This window comes from Temnothorax americanus, unplaced genomic scaffold (assembly GCF_048541705.1).
Source record: "Temnothorax americanus isolate GAGA-0224 unplaced genomic scaffold, ASM4854170v1 Scaffold5, whole genome shotgun sequence".
NCBI classification, from domain to species: Eukaryota; Metazoa; Arthropoda; class Insecta; order Hymenoptera; family Formicidae; genus Temnothorax; species Temnothorax americanus.
The window spans coordinates 10,627-31,455 of record NW_027509657.1 but is presented as its reverse complement, the minus strand read 5'-3'; the positions used below and the strand labels follow the sequence as shown (position 1 = coordinate 31,455).

Here is a 20,829-nt window from a genome sequence, read left to right as displayed (position 1 = left end):
TCACCGCTACAATTAATCTCCTGCAGTCTTTAGGTTTTGTGATAAATTACGCCAAATTGCAGCTGGAACCATCGACCAAGCGCAAATATTTAGGTTTCACTTTTGATTCAACAGAACAATCCATTACAATCCCCCCTCTTCGTCGGGAGAATTTATTAAATCTAACAAGATCCTTAGCCCAAAAGTCAGAATGCTCTATCAGGAAGTTCGCCAGCTTTATCGGGTCTCTTATCTCTGTGTGCCCTGCAGTGCAGTATGGGCTGCTTTATACAAAATTGTTTGAAAGAGAAAAATTTCTCTTTTTTATCGAAAATAACGAAGACTACTCTTCAAAGATGAACATCTCCCCACACCTTCGAGAAGACTTCGAATGGTGGATCAACATTTTTTCTAATCCGAGACAGTCGAACAGGATTTGTTCAGGTAGATTTGCTCAAGAAATCTTTACAGATGCGTCTTTGAACGGATGGGGAGCCTCATGTGGAGAGCTGCGTACTCATGGCTGGTGGTCGGAGGGTGAGAAAACCCTACACATAAATGCACTAGAACTTAAAGCGGCCTTTAACTGCGTTGTTTTGCAGCAGATTTGCAGGACTTCGACGTCTTACTTCGCATTGACAACACCACCGCTTTAGCCCTATATTAACAAATTTGGTTCCATCCAATTTCCTCACCTCTCCGAGATTTCTAAACAAATTTGGCTCTAGTGCGAGGCTCGTAACATTTTCTTATTTGCCTCCTATATATCATCTTTAGAAAACTCAGTCGCGGACGCAGAATCTAGAATAGCAGACCCAGATACAGAATGGTCTTTATCTGAGCTAGCTTCTCGTCGGGTTGCAAGGGTCTTTGGCTCCTTCGACATAGACCTATTTGCGTCTTCAATTAATAACAAATGCAGTTTGTACGTTTTCTGGTTTCCTGATCCAGGATCAGCTGCCGTAGACGCGTTTACCCTTTCGTGGGAAGAACTAAATTTGTACGCTTTTCCACTCTTCATCCTACTGCCTCGCGTACTTAGAAAGATAACTGATGACGAAGCAACGGAAACTCTAATAGTTCCCTGGTGGCCTTCGCAGCCATGGTTTCCGTTGCTCGGTCGTCTCTTGATTTCCGAACCACTGATTCTTCCTCCCAATTATTCTCTTCTATCATCACCTTTCAAGAGCTGCCACCCAACATGGAGGACTCTTTCCCTGGGGGTCACGAAGTTATCAGGGAAGCGTTCAAGGCCCGGTCAGTTTCAGATATAGCAATACCAGCTTTACTAGCTTCCTTATCGGAATCAACCATTAAACAATATTTCTACTCGCTTCGCTCCTGGTGGAATTACTGCCACCGTCATCGGCTATCGCTTTAGTCGCCATCAGTAGCTCACATCTTACAGTTTTTAGCTCAAAAATTGCCGAATATCTCCTCCTACTCGACCCTAAATACAATGAGATCGGCTATTTCCCTTATCTCTCAGAACGAAATCGGGAATCATCCCACGGTCAAACGCTTTTGTAGGGGCGTCTCCACACTCAAACCGCCTCGCCCGCGGTATGATTTTGTTTGGGACCCCGCTCCCGTGATAGCTAAACTGTCTTCTATCTACCCGTATGAAAAAGTTCCTTTAAAATTGCTCACTAAAAAATTGATACTTCTCCTCGCTCTTGCAACTGGTCACAGAGCTCAAACATTTTCTTTACTTAGAATTTCACAGATTTCTTTAAATGACAAACTAATCATTCGCGTACCGGATCGAATTAAAACCTCGGCCCCGGATTGGTCTCAACCTTTTTTTATGTTTTCCCGCTTCGTTAACCAGGAGAACCTTTGCATTGTTCGTCTCATGGAGCATTATATGGAAAATACTAAAGATTTGCGTCCTTCTTCATGCGATTTTTTATTTATTTCTTTATCTAAGCCTCACAAAGCTGTTTCGTCACAAACAATCAGTCGCTGGATTCGTAGCGGTCTGGAGGATTGCGGAATAGACACTTCCATATTTTCGGCACATAGCACTCGACATGCTTCAACGTCTCAAGCATCTTCTAGGGGAGTCCCCTTTGATTTCATTAAGCATGCGGCAGGTTGGACGGGCGAGTCCCGGGTCTTCGCCAACTTTTACAATAGGCCGCTCATTAATCCCGAGGAATTCAGTAACGCTGTTTTATTAGCTCAGCATAGCAAGCGATAGCGCAACTCGGAGGCATATTAGTTAGATTTGCGTTATTTTAATAAAGATTGATAGATCATTCACTCAACGTATATTATTTGTATAAGTATAAAATTATACTTTCGAACATAAGACTATATATTATCTTTATATAAGTATATATTATATTTACTTTTTAAGATTATATCCCGGGAAAAAATATTCATATCTGATCATATATGATCATATATGAATGGCCATATATGGTCAGATATGGAAATTGGCCAGATCTGAGGATATATGATCTGGTATTATCAAGGGTATTATTGTATATGTTAATATCTGATCAGGTATGATCAGGTATGATCAGGTACAAACTATATATTTATCAGGTATGGACATATATTTTTGAGTAAGTTTCAAAAAATTGTTATATATTTTCAAAAGTTATTTTTTAAGAGTGTGCCACTTTATTATAAAGGTAGACTCCACGATACAACTAATACAAAAATTGTGCCGCTCCATAGTGCGAAACAGCTAGTGTCGTGTCTTTTGATACCGTTCTTATAACATTGTTTGTCAAATTTTAAATACGACAAACAGATCCCATCGAATGCCATCTATCGAATACTTTTGAGATGCGACATCTGATCTGATCATATATAATCTTATATGACTATATAGTTCCATATATGATTATATATGCTCTATATATGGGTATGTAAAACTTATATCTGTTTATATCTCATTTATATATGTTGATATACTGTCAAATATGAATATTTTTCCCGGACATTTTATTCGCGGATATATTCGCGGTCTATTAACACTTATAAGAATTTATGCAGCTGATGACAGATATACCTAAGGTTTGGCGGACTACAGTATGATTCCACTTGCCTTCTCCAAAAACTTTATTGGCTACTGAGATTAAATCATGAAAGTTTATTGCTAAATCTATCGGTTCTGGGGCAGTGAACGTGTTGACTAAAACATTTAATTTTTCTGAAAATTGCGTACCCAATAACTGTATCACATCTCTTTGTATCATAGTTACCTCGTTCAGAACCAATCTGTCTTCGTAGTTGTTTCAGCTCTCTTTCCACTTTGTCTCCAAATGACAGGAGAACTCTAAATAAACCATTTATAGCAGAGCCCTGTGCAAACAAAAATGTCAGTTAATCATTCAGCCAAACTATAAAATGCACTGTTTATTCTTTCCAAGTGACTGACATACAATTCTAACTGTCTGTATCGACAAGCCTTCGTCTGCGTCGATATAGCCAATATCCTCGTGAAAGTTTCCATTCTCAAGCTGGATCTTAACGTAACTGACGCAGCCAGCACAATGTATACGTCCTGTACTAGCGGAATTTATGTCATTATCGAAATCTGTAACAAATCCGCGAGCTTATTTTTACAGATTCGCCTATTAACACTTATAAGAATTTATGCAGCTGATGACAAATATACCTAAGGATTAGCGGACTACAGTATGATTCCATTTGCCCTCTCCAAAAACTTTATTGGCTACTGAGATTAAATCATGAAAGTTTATTGCTAAATCTATCGGTTCTGGGGCAGTGAACGTGTTGACTAAAACATTTAATTTTTCTGAAAATTGCGTACCCAATAACTGTATCACATCTCTTTGTATCATAGTTACCTCGTTCAGAACCAATCTGTCTTCGTAGTTGTTTCAGCTCTCTTTCCACTTTGTCTCCAAATGACAGGAGAACTCTAAATAAACCATTTATAGCAGAGCCCTGTGCAAACAAAAATGTCAGTTAATCATTCAGCCAAACTATAAAATGCACTGTTTATTCTTTCCAAGTGACTGACATACAATTCTAACTGTCTGTATCGACAAGCCTTCGTCTGCGTCGATATAGCCAATATCCTCGTGAAAGTTTCCATTCTCAAGCTGGATCTTAACGTAACTGACGCAGCCAGCACAATGTATACGTCCTGTACTAGCGGAATTTATGTCATTATCGAAATCTGTAACAAATCCGCGAGCTTATTTTTACAGATTTGCCTATTAACACTTATAAGAATTTATGCAGCTGATGACAAATATACCTAAGGATTAGCGGACTACAGTATGATTCCATTTGCCCTCTCCAAAAACTTTATTGGCTACGGAGATTAAATCATGAAAATTTATTGCTAAATCCGTCGGTTCTCCGGCAGCGAACGTGTTGACTGAAACATTTAATTTTTCTGAAAATTGCGTACTCAATAACTGTATCACATCTCTTTGTATCATAGTTACCTTGTTCAGAACTAATCTGTCTTTGCAGCTGTTGCAGTTCTCTTTCTACTGTGTCTCCAAACGACAGGAGAACTTTTTTCAAAGCATTTACAGCAGAACCCTGCGCAAACAAAAATGTCTGAATTATTCAACCAAAATATAGAATACGCTACTTATTGTTTTCAAGTGACAGACGCATACGATTCTGGCGTTTTGTATCGACAAGCCTTTTGTAGATTTCTTTGCAATGTAAAAACCATCGTCTTCGTAACAGTTTCCATTCTCAAGCTGGATCTTGATGTAACTGATGTATTTGGTACGGTATTTCTTTCGTGCATTTATCTCATCGTCGATATGTTCATCATCGGAATCTACTTCGTTGGAATCTACATTGTGGAAATCTGCAACTGCAACAAATTCACGAGTTTATTTCTTATTTCTATAGACCTGACTATTCATATTTATTCGATCAGCATGACGCAGATATACATAATCCTTGTTTGACAACAGTATGACTCCATTTGCCCTCTCCGAAAACCTTATTGGCCACTGAGATTAAATTACGACGTTCTTCTGACAATGAGATTAATTTAGGATGTTCCACTGTTGAACAACAGGGTACTGCCTTCTCAGGCTTGTGCTCATTCTCCGCCATAGCTTGTTTTGCAGCGAACTGAAAAGCGAAAACATCCATATCTTTACATCACCTTGGCCGAGAGATAGATTACTTTCCATCCCTGGCGGAAATATTTCTACAAAATTTAAAAAATTTTATAGTTATTTATAAAAAAATTTTCCGCCAGGGGAACCACGAGTTAAATTTCTCAGGAATTATACTGCACCGCCGTATATTTACCTTGTAATTCTCCGCACGAGCTCGGGCCGACTATTTTCACGATCTATGCGATCTAAAATTTCTAGTTCCTTAACTTTTCTTTTTGGTTACTGGCTCCTGCTTCTTTACAGAGAACAATACGGCTGAAAAAAATTTGTAGTTAACCGAGTTAGCTCGAGACATGTGAGCGTACAAAATCGAGAAACGGTGCATCGATGGCTTGTGTACGTACGTAAGAATAGCTCACGGGTAGTCTTTATCGCGTTTAGGGAAACGCGCGTACGATCGACGACCACGCGGATCGATGGACGCTATATATGGCGATGGATTTCGACTCGACGCGACGTCGCGCTCGATGTTCGTTTTAGGGTTCAACGTGTCGCAAAAAAACGGCGAAATGTGAGGAGAAGGTTATTGTCACACGCGACGAGATCGCAATCACGATGAAACCGCGTGATAAATGGGCCAAAATGGGCGCGTTCAGTAGAACAAACCGATCAGTAGCGATCGAACGTGATTGGCTCTTACTTTTAAACCGAGCAAATCAGCGTAGCGTGTTGATAAGATGATACTCAACAGTTTTGCCTGCTGAACGCGGCCAATGCAATTCGAAATGACCAATCGACAATCGGCAAACAGTATTCTCCCGCGACAATGTCCCTCTCACGTAGCGAGCAAGTAAGCGCCGAGTAAGCCACACGTAGGCTGGATTCGGGGAGCGCGCTATTAGCGCTGTTTGCTTATTCTATCCTTGTTTTACACCTGATGAGCGATAAAGACAAAATGATTCAATAGCGTTAATAGCGCGCTCTCCGAACGCAGCCGTAGCAACCATTCTCTACATTTGAACTGACTGCACTAGTTCAGAGTTTATCTCTTTTACTCCACATTACATAGAAAAAGATAAACTGTGAACTAAGTACAGTCAATTCAGGTGCAGAGAGCAAACCCCCAGGCCTCTCATTTGTCTGTTATTTTTCGAAGAACCTCCCGAAGTACAAACACACGTGCACGCAATGGTGCTGAAGTTAGTGAACAAAATATACTTGTCTCACTTTACTTAACCGTGCACTTGTGTGTGCATCAGTTCCAAAAGTTCTTCGAAAAGGAATAAACCTATTAAATTCAAAAACAGGTCTTGGCTGGTGTGGCGGTCTACGCCACCGAAAAAGCGCGTTCGCGCACCTAATTGTGCAGCGCACCGACTTACCGACGCGACGGTAAGTTCGCAGCGACGCCGCTACGCGCCGCATCAAGAGAGCGGCTAACTCGTGTTTCATTTACAACCAGGCATAGTATAATAGGAGGCTCAGCGGGAGCCCAAAACCAGTTCCTTGGCGCCAGTCGCCGATATCAGTAGACAGAACTCTTCGCGCAAGAAGAGTTCGTAACCCCGCGGCGTTAATCGCCACAACTTCTCGGCGTAAATCGCCTGGAATCCTCGGCGTCAATCGCCGTGAGTCCTCGGCGTCAATCGCCCAAACGACTCCTAGGCGTTAAACGCCGGCGCCTCGCGCCCACCAATAGACGACGACGGCGACAACGACGACACTCGATACCGCCAGACGGCGCTCCGGTCGCCTACGGTATATAAGGAGGCGACGCAGCAAACACAGCTCAGATTCGACCTTGAGAAGGCGCTAGTCGCCTGACAATTATCCACGCGCCAGCACCAGCATCACCACGCCGCGGATTACAAAGGAGCGACCTTCCCCTCCTCCTCCGAAGGACGGAAATAACCCGGCCATACGTCGCAAGACGCGACCAACGCCGCTCCGGGTTACCGCCAGGAAGGGCCGAGACGGCATCTCCACGCGGCCACACCTTGGCGCTAGTCGCCAAAGATACGGCGCTTGGACGCCGTATACCCGCGGTATCCGGCCCGCGAAGTACGTGCCACCGCCGCCGCTTCCAGGGAGCAATCCCTACTCCAGGCTCATCCGCCCGGTTGAGCCAGTACCTCCACCTGGTGTGATTGTCGTACGCCGAAGGCCGGTCGTTTTATCGGACGCGCCGGCCAACACAACGAAACCCGGCAAAAGCGTCAGCCGCCGGACGACCTCGGACCGACCACCGACGCCAGGGGCGTTCCTGGACCTCACCGGCGAAAAAGGAGAATTTGCCACCGTCAACGAAGCCATCCCCGTGCACCTGCGGCAGAGGACGACCAGCGCTACGAGACCAGGCCACGCAGACGAGCCCGAAGAAGCTGAGGGACCAGGGGACGCAAGCGAAACACCGGGGCGGCCGATCGACATACCACCACCAATAGAGTACACACAGACACACATACAGATGTATAACCTGTAAATATATGTATATAATGTATATCTGTCTCCTATTGACTACCCTCTTGCGATTCACTATCCTTGGGCCTTTCCTATGCGCACCCTAACCACAAGCGTAAGTAAGTTAAGATATAAGCGCCCATAAATTGGTGACCCCGACGTGATCGCAAAGGTAGTACAATGGCAACGGGAGGCAACGGAAGAATACAGATAACCGAGGAAAGCGTGAGCAAAGTCGCAATACGCATACCTCCGTTTTGGAGTGACGAACCCGAGCTATGGTTCGCACAACTGGAAGGACAATTCGTCCTCAGTGGCGTAACTCAAGATTCTACAAAGTACTCATACGCCATCTCACAACTGGACTCTCGTCAAATAAAAGAGATCAAAGACGTCATCACACAGCCCCCCGAAGCTGACAAATACGGGACTGTCAAGAGAGCTCTTATACAGCGAATGTCTGTTTCCCAAGAGCAGCGTACACGTCAACTCTTAGAGCACGAAGAATTAGGAGATCGCAGACCGACTCAATTCCTGCGACATCTCCGTACACTAGCGGGTGAAAACATACCCGACAGTCTGCTGCGTACTCTCTGGCTCGGAAGACTGCCTACAACAATGCAGACTGTGCTAGCCACTCGAGCCGAAGATCCCCTTAACAGCGTAGCTGAACAGGCCGATCGCATCCACGAAATGACCAACAAGGCCGTTGTAGCAGCCACAGCTACATCAGCAGTCCCGAGAGAATCACTGGAGGCACAAATCCAGGCTTTGACAAAACAAGTCGCTCAGCTCTCCACGCGACTTTCGAGGGATAAATCTCGGCAACGCGGTAACGACAGAAGTCGAAGCCGAAGCCGCAGCCAAAGCCGCAACCGCGGAACGTCCAAGGAAAGAAGGACGATAAAAACGACAAGCATTGCTATTACCATAACCGATTTGGTGAAAAGGCGAAGAAATGCACGCAGCCGTGCACCTACAAGTCGGAAAAAAGACCAGGGCGGTCACTGATGGCGGCCAGTAGACCAGCCCCAAGCCCTCGCCGCCTATTCGTCACATGCAGAGAAACTAAAAAGCGGTTCCTAATCGATACAGGATCAGACGTGAGTGTATTCCCTCGCTCTATGACAGCAGGATACATCGCGCCTACAACCTACGAACTCTACGCCGCTAACGGCTCGACAATCACTACATACGGCTCGACCACATTACAGCCAGATCTTGGGTTACGACGTGCATTCCCATGGCGTTTCATTGTCGCTAACGTCACACAGCCCATCATCGGAGCCGATTTTCTCGCCCACTATCATCTCCTACCGGACCTACAAAAGGCATCCTTCTCGATGGTAAGACGAGTCTACGCATAAAAGGCACGGCAGAAAGAGGGGCTGCAGAATCGATCAGAGTGTTGGCAATCGAAAACGAATACCACCGAATCTTGGCAGAATTTCCAGAGATTACAAAGGCTACTACCAAGACGCGTACGGTAAAACACGCCACACTGCATCATATCAAAACCACGGATGGCCCGCCAGTAGCATTGCCGTCCCCGTCGATTAGCTCCTGACAAATTAAAGGCAGCCAGGGCCGAGTTCGATCTCTTGCTACAAGAAGGGATCATACGACCTTCAAAAAGCCCATGGTCAGCACCGCTACACATGGTACCTAAGAAAGGCAACTCCTGGAGATCCTGTGGAGATTACAGGGGGCTCAATGCACGAACGGTACCGGATCGATATCCGATCCCACATATAGAAGACTTCTCGCAATCGTTACACGGGAAAAAGATCTTCTCAACATTAGATCTTGTGCGAGCATATAACCAAATACCCGTTAACCCGGACGACATTCCGAAGACGGCTATAACCACGCCCTTCGGTTTGTTCGAGTTCCTTTTCATGCCATTCGGGTTTACGCAATGCCGCACAAACTTTTCAACGCTTCATCCACGAAGTCACAAAGGACCTGGATTTCTGCTACGATTATATTGACGATGTCCTCGTCGCGTCCAAAAATGAAGAAGAGCACAAAGAGCATTTGCGCATATTATTTAAAAACTGCAAGAATACGGTATCATTCTAAATCCTGCCAAATGCGTCTTCGGCGCGAAAAAGGTCCTGTTTCTCGGCTACGAGGTCTCAGAAAAGGGCACACGACCTCCGCCAGAAAGGATCGAAGCGATCAAGAAGTTCTCGAAACCGGAGGACGTCCAACAATTCCGACGATTCCTGGGAACCCTAATTTTTACCGCAGATTCATCCCCGAAGCCGCCAAGGATCAAGCAATTCTAAATGGCTTACTTGGCGGCCCGAAAACGAAAAAGAAGGCTCCAATAACTTGGAACGCTGAATTAGAAGCAGCCTTCGAAAAATGTAAGGACAGCCTGTCTCGTGCAACTATGTTGGCTCACCCGAAGCCGGAGGCAGAAATCATCCTTACAACTGACGCATCCGATACAGCCATCGGAGCAGTTATTCAGCAGCGGGGACGGAACAGAATGGCAACCACTAGCCTTTTTCAGTAAAAAGCTGAATCCGGCTCAGAGGAAATACAGCCCATACGACAGGGAGTTACTAGCAATCTACGCCGCCATCAAACACTACCGGCACATGCTAGAAGGAAGGCTCTCTTCACGGTTTTCACTGACCATAAACCGATCACATACGCTTTCCAGCAGGGATCTGCTGCACAGCTCTCCCAGGCAAGCACGACACTTACAATACATCGGTCAGTTCACCACCGATATACGCCATATCTCAGGCAAGATAACATCGTCGCTGATGCCCCTCTCAAGAATCGAAGAGATCCACGCAGCAATCAACCTAGAGGATCTATCCAGAGCACAGGAGGAGGATACCGAGGTCCAAGACCTATTACAAAGGAACTTTTCGCTCAAGCTCACTAAGATTCTGATACCTGGAACCAGTGCAGCACTGTACTGCGACACGTCAACCCCAATAGCACGTCCCTTCGTTACGCAACAATTCAGGAGACAAGTGTTCCAGTCATTGCACAGCTTATCGCATCCAGGAGTTAAAGCGACAGCAAAATTAGTCGCACAGAGGTACGTCTGGCCACGCATTAAAGCCGACTGCCAAGAGTGGGCACGAGCATGTCTCGCCTGCCAAAAATCGAAAGTTCATAGGCACAACCGATCGCCTCTCGGACAATTCATCGGCCCCACACGACGGTTCGAGCATATTCATATGGACCTCGTCGGACCATTACCTGTCTCAAGAGGCTACCGATACTGCCTTACAATTATTGACCGGTTCACCAAATGGCCTGAAGCCATACCGGTTACAGACATTACTGCAGAAACAGTCGCCCAGAATCTTTTTACACACTGGATTACGAGATTCGGCACACCTACGCGGGGTCACTACGGATCATGGGAGGCAATTTGAGGCCGACCTGTTCCGTCAGCTTACAAGGCTCACAGGCACTACGCATATACACACGACAGCCTATCACCCCGCAGCCAACGGCATGGTCGAACGCCTGCATCGGCAGATTAAAACGGCCATCAAATGCCACGCAACGGAAGCTTGGACCAAAGTATTACCCGTCGTCATGATGGGCATCCGAGCAGCATTCAAGGAAGATCTCCACGCAACTCCCGCGGAACTCGTCTACGGAGAGACATTGAGACTTCCGGGAGAACTTCTACAAGAAACTCCACAACCATTGATACAAACGACTTCATCCAAAAACTCAGACAAACGATGCAAAGTCTACGGCCACAACCAATCAAGAGACACGGTTCGCCCGCTACATTCGAGCATAAAAATCTTGAAAGCTCCTCACATGTGTTCCTCAGGCACGACGCACCAACGCGGGCTCTGCAACCCACCTTTGATGGCCCATACGAAGTCCTCAGCCGAGGCGAAAAGGTCTTTAAGTTACGGATATTAACGGAAAGTCCGTCCACGTAACAACAGACCGTCTTAAACCCGCCTACATACTGGTAGATCACGAGCAAACCGAAAACCTCCAGAGAAGCTCCAGCACCTTCAGCCTGACACTCCAGCACCTACGGAGGTCAGAACACGAAGCGGCAGAGTATCGCACAAAACCGTGCGATTTCAGGTAACATAATACAACGAAGGGGGTAATGTGGCGGTCTACGCCACCGAAAAAGCGCGTTCGCGCACCTAATTGTGCAGCGCACCGACTTACCGACGCGACGGTAAGTTCGCAGCGACGCCGCTACGCGCCGCATCAAGAGAGCGGCTAACTCGTGTTTCATTTACAACCAGGCATAGTATAATAGGAGGCTCAGCGGGAGCCCAAAACCAGTTCCTTGGCGCCAGTCGCCGATATCAGTAGACAGAACTCTTCGCGCAAGAAGAGTTCGTAACCCCGCGGCGTTAATCGCCACAACTTCTCGGCGTAAATCGCCTGGAATCCTCGGCGTCAATCGCCGTGAGTCCTCGGCGTCAATCGCCCAAACGACTCCTAGGCGTTAAACGCCGGCGCCTCGCGCCCACCAATAGACGACGACGGCGACAACGACGACACTCGATACCGCCAGACGGCGCTCCGGTCGCCTACGGTATATAAGGAGGCGACGTAGCAAACACAGCTCAGATTCGACCTTGAGAAGGCGCTAGTCGCCTGACAATTATCCACGCGCCAGCACCAACATCACCACGCCGCGGATTACAAAGGAGCGACCTTCCCCTCCTCCTCCGGAGGACGGAAATAACCCGGCCATACGTCGCAAGACGCGACCAACGCCGCTCCGGGTTACCGCCAGGAAGGGCCGAGACGGCATCTCCACGCGGCCACACCTTGGCGCTAGTCGCCAAAGATACGGCGCTTGGACGCCGTATACCCGCGGTATCCGGCCCGCGAAGTACGTGCCACCGCCGCCGCTTCCAGGGAGCAATCCCTACTCCAGGCTCATCCGCCCGGTTGAGCCAGTACCTCCACCTAGTGTGATCGTCGTACGCCGAAGGCCGGTCGTTTTATCGGACGCGCCGGCCAACACAACGAAACCCGGCAAAAGCGTCAGCCGCCGGACGACCTCGGACCGACCGCCGACGCCAGGGGCGTTCCTGGACCTCACCGGCGAAAAGGAGAATTTGCCACCGTCAACGAAGCCATCCCCGTGCACCTGCGGCAGAGGACGACCAGCGCTACGAGACCAGGCCACGCAGACGAGCCCGAAGAAGCTGAGGGACCAGGGGACGCAAGCGAAACACCGGGGCGGCCGATCGACATACCACCACCAATAGAGTACACACAGACACACATACAGATGTATAACCTGTAAATATATGTATATAATGTATATCTGTCTCCTATTGACTACCCTCTTGCGATTCACTATCCTTGGGCCTTTCCTATGCGCACCCTAACCACAAGCGTAAGTAAGTTAAGATATAAGCGCCCATAGCTGGTTTGAGTTCAATAAAATGATCTTAATTTAATACATAAAATCTTTTATTATTTTGATTATCTGACAGACTGGATATACTACTTCATTAATCCGATCGGGAGCAAACATGTTAAGTTTAGCAAACAAATTATTATCTTCGATCTCTTCTTTCTTTGGTCGAATCTTTGATTTTTTAAACCGCTGTATTTTCTTTTCAGATTTTGATTTATTGGGTTCTTGGACTAGTGATGTTAATTACTTTCACCTAAACTACGTGAGAATACAGAATAGAAGACAAAATTTACTATAATTTATATATTACTACAATTTATGTTGATTAAAATTTACCTTGAATTTATATAATTACAGATACAAGCTGAAAGGCAGAGTTTAAGCTGTGATCCACAAACTCGAATTGCATATCTTGCTGAGAGCTAATTATTTTTTATTCGTAACACTTGGTCGGTTTGATTGGATCTGTCAAAATATTATAATTTTTTACGTATTTTACGACATTTATTCATTCTACCGCTCGGCATCGAATGTCTTGCCTCGTGATTAATGTATGATTATGAATTTATCAGCGTGTGTTATGCTTTCATCCCGCTATAGGTATCCCGACGAATGCGCGTTATAATAATAATGTTTAATAGATAAATAAAGAAACGCTCGTTTGTTAAAATAAATAGGAATAGAGGCCAACAATCGAGCAAACACGTAGATGTCAATTTAAAGTAAATTTAATAAACATACTTATATACAACGGAACGTTTCAACCGCACAGGGTCTTCTTCAGCCGTTTTAAATTAAAAATTACATAGAGTCGCGCAAAGTAAAAATTAACATGTTAAAAAGTAATACAGTAAAAAATAAATAAATTAAAAAGTAGTCATTTCTCGATAGTAAATGACAAAGCCGTCTGGAGTCACATCTCACATGAGAGCATTCGAATATTAAACCTTGTATATGAATAATAAAATTGTATATAAATAAATATTTGTAAGTCTATTGTAAAATGTAAAATTATATATATGTGAATATCTATAGTCATTTTGCAAGTATGCAGTCAAAGAAGAGTCCATGATCTATTTTTCGTTGGTTGGCGAAAACGAACCAAGTCAGAAGTTAAAAGGCAGAAATCTTTGTAGTCAGTTTAACAAACGTTCTGAAATTCGATGTCTCAATAGTGGAATAAAGTCTATGTGATTGTTAAGTATGGACTTACAAATTAAAGAATTGCGTCGTGGTCCAAAACTAAGTGCTCTCGTGATCAATGTTCGCTCCTTTACGTCTCAAATAATAATGACAAGCATTCTCATTCTCATTAGATAACAGCAAAGATTAGTCATCGAAATAATAAATAGTTAAATGTCGGTGAGTTCGCAAAGAATACTGTAATATGTGTCCTTGTTCAAATTAATGCCATTTTTTTGTTCTTTAATATGTAGCATTTCCGAGACAAGTCTTTTATAATAGTTAGGTTCCGTTATCCATTATTTTGACGTTGTCCCAATCGAAAGAATGATTAAATTTTTTAATATGTTCGGAAATGACCGAGTGTCTGGATGGGTCCATTTTTATATTATTTTTATGTTCGTTAATTCTAGTTCTTAATTGCCGCTTTGTCTGTCCCACGTAAGAAGCCTCACAATCTTTACATGCAATCTTATATACAACATTACTATTAGTAGCTAATGAGTTCTTATCTTTTTGTGCTTTGATTACGCTACTTAATTTATTAAGGCATCTATAGCCAATTATGTGTTCTTTTCTATTGAATAATAATGTTGCTTTTTCAGATATGTTGTTGACAAATGGGATCACTTATAAATTTCCTATTAACATCGCTCGAATCTATCGAGTTGTTTACATTGTTTTTGAGTTTACCATTAATCAGATTGTCGAGAGAGCCTGGTGTTTATTTTTTTTTAAATTAAATTGACAGGATAACCATTGTCCAGTAATATTTCGATGACCATTTCTAAATTATTCTTGTGACATATAGGATGAGATAACAAAATTGCTCTGTCAACTAAACTGTAGATAGAGCCTATTTTATGGCAAATAGGATGATTTGAAAAAAATGACAAGTATCTACCCGAGAACGTTTTTTTGTGAAGCCAGTCGATTTGTATGGTGTTATCTACTACCTGCAGCGACAAATCTAAGAAACTAAGACAACGGTTATTCTCGTATTCTAAAGTGAATTTTAGGCGCTCATGATAAAAATCAATCTTGTTCAACGGGGCGGACATAAATATGTCATCAACATATCTGCAATAAATAGATAAACGTACATTTAAAAAATTTAACGTTTTTTGTTCCAAAAGGGAAAAAGGGGGTTAAAAACCCCTTTTTTTTTTTTGGGGTTTCCGGGGCCCCCAAAAACCCCCCCCAAAAAAAAGGGGGGGGGGTTTGGGGGGGGGGTTTTTTTGGGGGGGGGGGTTTGGGGGGCCCCCTTTTTTTTTTTTTTTTTAAATTGGGGGGTTTTGGGGGGGGGGGGGGTTTTTAAGGGGGGGGGGGGGGGGGGGGGGGGGGTTTTTTTTTTTTTAAAAAAAAAGGGGTTTCCCTTTTTTTTTTCCCCTTTTTAAAAAATTTTTTTTTTGGGGGGGGGGGGGGGGGCCCCCCCCAAAGGGGGGTTTTTTTTGGGGGGTTTTCCCGGGGGGGGGGGGGGGGGTTTTTTTTTTTGGGGGGGGGGGGAAACCCCCCGGGGGGGGTTTTTTTTTTGGGGGGGGGGGGCCCCCGGGGGAAAAGGGGGGTTTTTTTGGGGGTTTTTTTTTAAAAAAAAAATTGGGGCCCCCCCGGGGGTTTTTAAAAGGGGGGGGGGGGAAAACCCCCCCCCCAAAAAAAAAAAAAAGGGGGGGGGGCCCCGGGGAAGGGGAAAAAAAAAGGGGGGGGGGGGGGGAAAAAATTTTCCCCCGGGGGTTTTAAAAAAAAAGGGGGTTTTTTAAAAAGGGGGGGCCCCCCCCGGGGGGGAAAAGGGGGGGGGTTTCCCGGGGGGGGTTTTTTCCCAAAAAGGGGCCCCGGGGCCCCCCCCCCGGGGGGGGGGGGCCCCCCCCTTTTGGGGGGGCCGGGGGGGGGGGGGGGGGTTTTTTTCCCGGGGGGGGGGGGGTAAAAATTTCCCCGGGGGGGGTGGGGGCCCGGGGGGGGGGGGGAAAATTTTGGGCCCGGGGGGGTTTTTTTCCCCCCCTTTTTTTTTTTTTTTTTTTGGGGGGGGGGAAAAATTTGGGGGGGGGGGGGGGGGGGGGGGGGGGGGGGGGGGGGGGGGGCCGGGGGGGGGGGGGGGGGGGGGGGGGGGGGGGGGGGGGGGGGGGGGGGGGGGGGGGGGGGGGGGGGGGGGGGGGGGGGGGGGGGTTGGGGGGGGTGTTTTTTTTTTTGGGGGGGGGGAAAAACCCCCTTTTTTTGGCCCCCGGGGGGGGGGGGGTTTTGGGGGGGGGGTTTTTTGGGTTTTGGGGGGGGGGGGGAAAAATTTGGGGGTTTTTTTTTTTTTTTTTTGGGGGGGGGGGGGTTTTTGGGGTTTTTTAAAAAAAAAAAAAATTTTTTTTTAAAAAATTTTTTTTAAAAAAATTTTTAAAAAAAAAAAAAAAAAAAATTTTTTTTCCCCGGGGGGGCCCCCCCAAGGGGGGAAAAAAATTTTTTTAAAAAAGGGGGGCCCCCCCCCCCTTTTTTTTTGGGTTTTTTTTGGGTTTTTTTTTTTGTCCCGAAATTTATGCTTATGTCACGAAATGCCCCCCCCCGACGTGGTTTTCCTATTATGATCCGTGACTTAAGATAAAAAAGATACCATTAAAAAACTACCAGCATTTTTGCTTAGTAAAATCGTGTGACTGAATACAAATTACCGTTTTGGATCTCTTTTATTTTATTTTGGCGTGAAAACAAATTTCTGGATTGAAAAATTTTACTTTGAGCACTTGAAATCAAAACTTTCGTCATGATGACCCAAAAAGGTTTAAAACGCAAATCCCCTTTGTTGGTCCCAGGGGGAAAAAAAGAGACATCTGTGATTGAATTACAGATTTCTAAACAGCAAGGTTTTTTAAAATAGGCCCGCGACAAAATTAGCAGTTTTCACGAATACCCCCGGTTCCCTTTTCTAATTTCTCCAGAATTTGGATAAAAAAAGTTTCCATTCATGTTTTTGTTAAGCTTGAGTTTCGTTTGCAAAACTTTCTGTTCTCACAAAATAAAAAAAAAATGGCGCCAAAAATCGTGCAAAATTTGTTAACATAATCTAACAGCAAACAGATATGGTAAAAACCGAGCGAGAATGTGCACGGCGTAATATAAGAAAATTGACAGCAAATATCGAGCAAAAAATTGCCGTTAAGGGGAACTCGGTTTATTTTGATTGTGCCTTTTAAAAAACCCCTTTTGGGTTTCCTTTAAGTATTACCTTAAAATATTACCATTTTAAAAAAAAAAAAAAGGGTTTTCGAATTGAATCCCCCCAAAGTATGCAAGTCTTGCTCAATATTTGTTACCAATTTACCATCGTATTACACCGTGCATAATCTTGCCGTCTAACTGTTTGCTTGATCATGCCAGCAAATTTTGCGCGGTTTTTGGCGCAATAATTTACAGTCATTTTATGAGCAGTAAGTTATGTTACAAAATTTTTCATCGTTTTTTAAAACAATCAAAAAATTTTAAAAAAATTTACATAAATCATCGTTTTTCTGCCAAGAAAATTTGTTGCAGGGGGAAAAAGCTTTTTTTTAAATTTTACTAAAAAACAGGGTTTTAAATTTTTTTGTTTACAGATTATTATTATTATAAAAGTATAAAACGTGAATATTTATATTTGAGATCCCACAAGGGAAGAAGCTGAATTAAAAATTTTTGCCCCAATATTTTTTTATGTACGTCTTATTTTTTTGACATTTTATTACTTGTACTGTCGTATCTGTCTCAATTTAATTTGCCTTATTCCATTTTTGATTATTAGGGTTTTGACAATGGGTCTAGATGTTTCATCATTAATGTTGATTCAAATTTTTTTTCTTTTTTTCAAAAAAAAATTTTTTTTAGAAAAAAAAAGGGGGGTCTCCCCGTAACGGGGAAATTTTTTAAGTTCTACAGAAGAAAACCCCTGCGTAAACGTAGTATAGGCAAAAGAATAAAGTATTTATAAAACAAAATCAAATATAATTAAATAAAAAAAATTTATTGGGGGGGGGGGGGGGGAAAAAAAAAAAAACCCCCGTTATGGGATTGAAGAAAACAGCAAATTTTCCCCGCGGGTTTCTTGGAGATGGGGGAAAAAAAAAACCCCCCCCCCAAAAGAAATTTTTGGCATAATGAATTTTTGAATTCAAATTATCCACATTTTTATAATTTTTAAATTTAAAAATCTAGAATTGGTTTTTACTTTTGGGTATTAATCTTCCTTTTTCCTTTTTTTTGCCTTTTAAAATTTTATTTTTTTCCCATTTGTTTTTTCTTTTTTCTCCTTTTGAAAAATTTTTCCCCCTTTTAGAAAGTTTTTGAAAATTTTAAAACCCGTCAATTTTTAAAAAAAGAATTCGGAAAGGAAAATTTTTTAAGATAAAAATTTAAGTTCCCTTTTGTTTTTATTCACTTGTAAAATTTGTTTTATTTGGCGAAGGCTCAACAATCTCGGAACTCTGAACCCTTACAGATGACGATGGATTAGTCTTAGCAATTGTATGGTTGTTCACGATGGATACCAGAGTAGGATCTAAATACAGGTGACCTTCGAATAACATACTTCGATACTTGTATTGCACGAGTCTCGAATAGCCGAGTAAAAAAAATTAATACATTATCTCTTCGATTAACGTTTTTTTTTTTATAAAACTACTAAAAATATGTAATAACATTAGGCTATTTTTTGAAGTCTTTTTTAAATAATCCCTTAAAACCAAATGCCCAATTTCATATAGATCTGGAGTCTTGAACATTTTCAATAACACGAAACCAATTAATCGTGTTATTTGAGAGTTACCTATATAATTGAATATTGCTTATGCATTAAGTTTTATAATAACGGAGAAGCTGAGAACAATATAAAGATAAACAACGTTTATAATAAAACTGCAAAAACTCAATCTTGAAAAATTTGTAATTTCTCTAAGTTCTTATTTAGAATTATACAGTAACTTTTTTTTTAAATCAATAAAGTATCCTTAACACACTTCGTTTATATGTTGTAAATAAACATATATCATATAAAATCATTAAAAATTGAAAAGGTAGCTTTTTCCAGAGCGCTGAACAAATGAACAATTAAGAGAAAAATTAAACATTACAAAATACTTTAAGGGAAACTTTTTTTGAAAACTGTCTACAGTTTAGACTCATATTTCTGTATCTACATCCTACAAATCTGTTATTAACAGATCTCAATTTTCATTTAAATGAAGTTTACTGATAGAAACAAATCTAAGTGGTAAATACTCGTTACCGTGCATCACATTAAATAATTTAAAACGTTCGTTAACAATGATTTCCCAACTGCATTGCAGAACCGAATGTGTTACCTGAAACATTTGATTTTTCTGATATCTGCTCATCCAATGACTGTGCATCTCATTGCATGTCGTTATATAGTTTGTTTAGGACTAATCCTTCTCTGCAGTTCTTTTTCAATTTTTTCTCCAAACGACAGAAGAACTCTTTTCAAGGCATTTACAGCAGAACCCTGCGCAAACAATAAGTCCCAATCGTTTATAGTATGACTCCAATTGCCCTCTCCAAAAACCTTAAATTGCGCGCTCCGCGAACACACTTTTTATACGGGCAGTAAGATTCGGGATAATTATTAAGATGTGGAAAACCATGCAAGATGTCTTCTTTTTTTTATTTGCCTAGTGTTTATTCATGGAACGATTAATACAACCATCGTCGTCGGGATCGAACGTAAATATGACGAACAGAACCACGAGTTGAATTTCCCAGGAATTATACCGCGCACCGCTGTATATATTTACCTCGGCTCGGGACGACTATTTTCACGATCTATGCGATCTAAAATTTCTAGTTCCTTAATTTTCCTTTTTGGTTACTGTGACAGACATGGAACCGGTACCAGTTATGGAAATAACTAAAGCGGCGAGTTTTACCGATATAAATTCGGAGATTCCGCGACGTGTCGAGACGAAGGCAAATATCAAGCTGTCTGTGAAAGACGATCAAGATAAAAAATCAATCGAAACGAAACAATTTTATATTTCTTGTGTACGTACAGTCTGTGCGACTTTTGCAATTGTGCACACAACACGCTGGCATGGTTTCTATATGTAGGAGAAAAAAATCATATATATTACATATAATAGGTGCTTTCCATTTACATAAAAACTCAGATAAATCTCACTTGTGACGTCATAACTCAGTTAAATGCACGTTCCTTTTGATGCTGGTAAGTGAGATTCAACTGAGTTTTTGTGACGCTACAGCACACAATCGAAACCGTGTGCTTTAATGAGTCTAACAGACTCAAATTAAAAGTGAGCTTATTAACCTGTATTGTTATGAGATAGTTTTATTACCAAAATAAGCAGATATGACGTCATTCATTCCGAGTAAGGATACTCACATAACTGAGTAAATCACTTCACTTGAGTGTAAATGGAAAGCACCTAATATATGCTATGCTATATATTGCATAATATATACTACCTTGATAACACAATCTGACAGCAATCTGACAGCAATCTTTTAGTATTTGGATTTAAATATGGTTGATCGAGATCCGTACTACTGCGCATCCATGGAAATGAATACTTGTCTCATTACGTTATTGTTTAGCTCACCACTAATTCCACGTATTTTTTACATTAATCTTTCACAAATCTTAATTAGAAATCCATTTTAATTATATGTAATTGTTTGCGTATTCAAATTTCGCGGGTGCATTTGAACCCTAACGCGATTGGTCGAAGCGCGTACTACTGCGCATCCACGGGA

General features: G+C 42.9%; 2 protein-coding genes, 1 long non-coding RNA gene and 1 pseudogene across 3 annotated transcripts; 2 read left to right on the top strand and 2 right to left on the bottom strand.

The window, feature by feature from the left end:
• The first annotated feature begins 1,113 nt into the window (after positions 1–1,113).
• On the top strand, positions 1,114–2,182 carry LOC143903729 (uncharacterized; annotated as a pseudogene).
• A 365-nt stretch (positions 2,183–2,547) lies between these two features.
• Positions 2,548–3,505, bottom strand: LOC143904257 (uncharacterized). Its single transcript, XR_013258884.1, has 3 exons — positions 3,378–3,505; positions 3,198–3,297; positions 2,548–3,127 (listed from the first exon to the last, which is right to left on the bottom strand). It is a non-coding gene; the product is annotated as an uncharacterized LOC143904257 (long non-coding RNA).
• A 302-nt stretch (positions 3,506–3,807) lies between these two features.
• On the bottom strand, positions 3,808–5,875 carry LOC143904143 (DNA repair protein RAD52 homolog). Its single transcript, XM_077418496.1, has 7 exons — positions 5,462–5,875; positions 5,251–5,372; positions 4,884–5,067; positions 4,596–4,795; positions 4,416–4,515; positions 4,223–4,345; positions 3,808–4,141 (listed from the first exon to the last, which is right to left on the bottom strand). Exons 3-6 carry the CDS (start codon positions 5,047–5,049, stop codon positions 4,230–4,232), a joined length of 582 nt encoding a protein of 193 aa, XP_077274622.1. The 5' UTR covers positions 5,050–5,067; positions 5,251–5,372; positions 5,462–5,875; the 3' UTR covers positions 3,808–4,141; positions 4,223–4,229.
• Positions 5,876–7,697: 1,822 nt separating this feature from the next.
• On the top strand, positions 7,698–12,757 carry LOC143903728 (uncharacterized). Its single transcript, XM_077417592.1, has 8 exons — positions 7,698–8,349; positions 8,613–8,863; positions 9,095–9,395; positions 9,582–9,705; positions 9,771–10,037; positions 10,195–10,452; positions 10,580–11,410; positions 12,157–12,757. The coding sequence occupies exons 1-8, from the start codon at positions 7,698–7,700 to the stop codon at positions 12,755–12,757; spliced, it is 3,285 nt and encodes a 1,094-aa protein (XP_077273718.1).
• The last annotated feature ends 8,072 nt before the right edge of the window (positions 12,758–20,829 follow it).